The sequence below is a fragment of the Macaca thibetana genome, chromosome 4 (genome assembly GCF_024542745.1).
Source record: "Macaca thibetana thibetana isolate TM-01 chromosome 4, ASM2454274v1, whole genome shotgun sequence".
In the NCBI taxonomy this organism is placed as follows: domain Eukaryota; kingdom Metazoa; phylum Chordata; class Mammalia; order Primates; family Cercopithecidae; genus Macaca; species Macaca thibetana.
In genome coordinates, this window is record NC_065581.1 from 107,724,251 (window position 1) to 107,727,389 (window position 3,139).

General features: G+C 47.2%; 1 protein-coding gene across 1 annotated transcript; it reads right to left on the reverse strand.

The window, feature by feature from the left end:
• Nucleotides 1–491: 491 nt before the first annotated feature.
• Nucleotides 492–2,064, reverse strand: LOC126952351 (PSME3-interacting protein-like). Its single transcript, XM_050786811.1, has one exon. The coding sequence runs from the start codon at nucleotides 1,843–1,845 to the stop codon at nucleotides 1,081–1,083; it is 765 nt and encodes a 254-aa protein (XP_050642768.1). The 5' UTR covers nucleotides 1,846–2,064; the 3' UTR covers nucleotides 492–1,080.
• Nucleotides 2,065–3,139: the final 1,075 nt, after the last annotated feature.

Genomic DNA, 3,139 nt, shown 5'->3' on the forward strand with positions numbered 1-3,139 from the left:
TTCTACCTTTACATCCCACTTCATTGTAAACATTTTCTGTTCTTTTTCCAATGGGGCCATCTTTCTGTTTTCTTTCAACCTTGCTTCCTCAGTGAGAAGAATGCTGGTGTCGGCGACCCCTTGAGCCCTGTTTTAGCAGTAATGGCTGGTGGAACCAGAGTCCCTTCTCTCTCCTCCATGTTAACAGAATGTGGAAGTATTCCTGAATCACCAATCCTTCATAACGGGAAGAGGTAGGTAGAAAGCAAAAGCCTTGAGGATGTAACAGCTCTTGCCCCCTTCAAGTTAAATTTTTTTTTTTTTTTTTTTTTTTTTTTTTAGAATCTTAAACTAAATCCTTTATTTCAAAAACAAACATAAAATAATTTCCCAGGCAGAGAAAAGGTCTGAGATGGAAGCTTTCTTGTTAGCAGTCCCTTCCTGCATAAACGGGGTTGGATAAAGAGGGGAGAGAGAATGGCCAAGGGTGTGGAAAGCTTTCACAATGCATGCCGAGTGTGAAGTGACACCCCCAGCAGATGGGGTTTATCATCTTTACTTAGTCACACAACATCAAGGACTGGTTAGTTCCAGGGAAGGGCTCCATTTCATCACCTGGGTCAGTTCTCTTCCCCCGCATGCTCCACAATGCAGTAGAACCAAACAACACGTTCACCTACAATAGAATGTTTAAATAACACCTTACTTCTTACTTATAACTGCCCTTACTTCTTTGTGCTGTCAGGAAAAGAAAAAAACAGAAAGCAATAAAACCCAAACCCTTTGGCAAGCCAGCCGGTGCCTATTCTCCTAGGGCATTTTTAGTGGAACTTCAGCTGGGCCTTGCCCTCCTCCCAATATCAGTGAGGAAAGTGGCAGCGGGATAGGTTTGCTCATGTGCACTGCAGTAGAAAGAGAAACCAAACACAATTCGGGCCACAGGTGGATTCTGGCACATTTTTAGATTGGTTTGGTTAAAAGTGTCATGTTGTGCACAGGATGCAGGCAAAGGAGTTTTTTTTTTGAGACGTAATGCCCGAAGGCAGCATGAACGGTCCAATCTACCCTTGGGGAGGAGCTCCCTGTGTAAGGACAGAGAAACTAGGGGGCCTCGAGGAAAGTGTTGGTTCGGAAGATGGAGGAGACAATCTTTCCGGTGGCATTGATGGTGCCTTCGCTGTCTGAGCTGGACTCGGAGTCGCTGCTCTCAGAGTAGGCGCCCAGGCCCGGGAGGATGCCGATACAGACTGCAGCAGAGGGGCAGTGGATGGAGGGGCCACTCAGGGAAGTGTTTCCGAGAGACTTGCAGGATGAGGGCTCTTGATTCTTGTCATCTGGCTCAGGGTCTGGTTTCAGTCTTTTCACACTGTGGCCACTCTCTGAGCTCTTATGCTTCACAGCTCCTGCCAACAGCTTTGCCTGGGAGAACTTGTTCTTGGTTTCTATGGGCTTCACAGTCAGTTTCTTTTCCACTTCCTTCTTGTTCTCTTGAGAAATTCCAACCTTCTTGAGGTTATTTCTGTATTCCTTCAGTTCTTTCAGTTCTTCTTCTCTTCGTTGCTTTTCTATTAGTTCCTGCTGTCGAGAAACCTCATCAAGGAAGTTGGTCTCATCTTCATCTAAGCCTCTTACCATGTTTTTGAATTTGAACTGTTCCTCATACTCCTGCTGCTTCCTGTCCTTCTGTTCCTGTAGTCTTTCATACAGAGAGCGAGGGTCATAAACCTCCTCTGGACATTCTTCTGGATCTTCAGGTTTTCGAACTTTCTCCCATTCTTCTTGCCTCCTTTTGCGCCGTTCATCTAGTTCTGCCTCAGACACAAACCTCTTTTTGATAACAAGGTTACCATCATCCCCTCCATCCATAATGAAACAACCAATCTACCGGCGCGCGGGAGGCGAGACGCCCTCACCTCGGCGGCGCCTACCCCAAACCGCCACCGCAGAGCCGCTCGCTCTTAAAAAAGAAAAACAAAAATGAGAGGAAGAAAGAAAGAAACAGGAAGGAACGAATGAAAGAAGAAAAAAAAAAAAAAGAAAATAGCCTTTGCTTTTGTATTCCTTTTGACCCTTCAGGGCTTCCTCCAAGTTTAATTTTTTAAAGAGGAAGCAGAGAAGACCAGCCTCATCTTGTTTCTGGAGAAGGTTTGCTTCTGAACTGCTTCCACTGCTGCTGGTTATGAACGCTAAGAGCAAAATGGCGTTCTAAGCTCCTTCTGGAGCTCTGCTGTGTGCTGTAACCTTGCGGATGCTTGGAGCACCCACAGCCGGCCCGGCCTCCCTCGTGGACCATGCCTTGGTCCCCAGTTCTGGCTCTCAAGCTGCTGTCACATCTGCCCTGTGCCCACACACTGCTGACCAGCTTTGGGTTCTCAATTGCCTGACTCGGGGTTCGGCCAGATGTGTTGGAGCAATGTGGCGGGAGTGAGCCAACACCCCCTTTGCCCTTCACAACGTTCTTCTCCCGAGGATAAGAAACAACTAAAAAGAAAGCCTGATCCACGTCAAGGCTTCTGGCAGAAAGGGATGCATCTGTTCTTCCTAACAGCAGACAGAGTTTTAAATTAGGATGAAAACAACTGTGTCTAGTTCCCAGTTAAGACACTGACACTTGAAGATTTATATAGACCAGGGTTCCTTAATTGGGGATGTACATTAGTATTGCATGGAAATGTTTTTCAGTACATTCTGACGTAGGCCCCTTTCTATACCCACTGAGTCAGAATCTCCATGCGGGCCTCATCTTCAGAAAATGTTGCCGGGGGATGCTGCCAGATATCTCTGTTCAGAGCCATTGGTCTAGGAAGAATGATCCGGAGCTGGTTGGAGGCTGCAGTGTCATGCTCTTCAGGCGTTTCATCTCCCAGGGCACTGTTGTTTTGTAGGGCAGCAGGGTGTCACTCAAGATGCTAGTTATAGCGAGTGAAGGTAGATGGCTGAATGCTCAGAAGAATGAGTGAGTGTCCGAGTTGTGTTTCTCTTCACTGTGCAGGTGAGCACGGTCAGGTGCCTTCCTGGGGTGAAGGTGATGCTAAGACCCTGTGGCCAGGGATAGGCAGCCCCGTCACAATCCTGGCTCTTGGGGTATTAATTAGGCAAGACACTGTGAGGCCCTTGCTTGATTTCTCCAGGCTTGTATCTTCTTGCTAGGAAGAAGGTT

What these genes read in the sequence shown, in the direction of transcription:
- LOC126952351 (XM_050786811.1), bottom strand. Translation starts at nt 1,845, where the DNA reads ATGGATGGAGGGGATGATGGTAACCTTGTTATCAAAAAGAGGTTTGTG.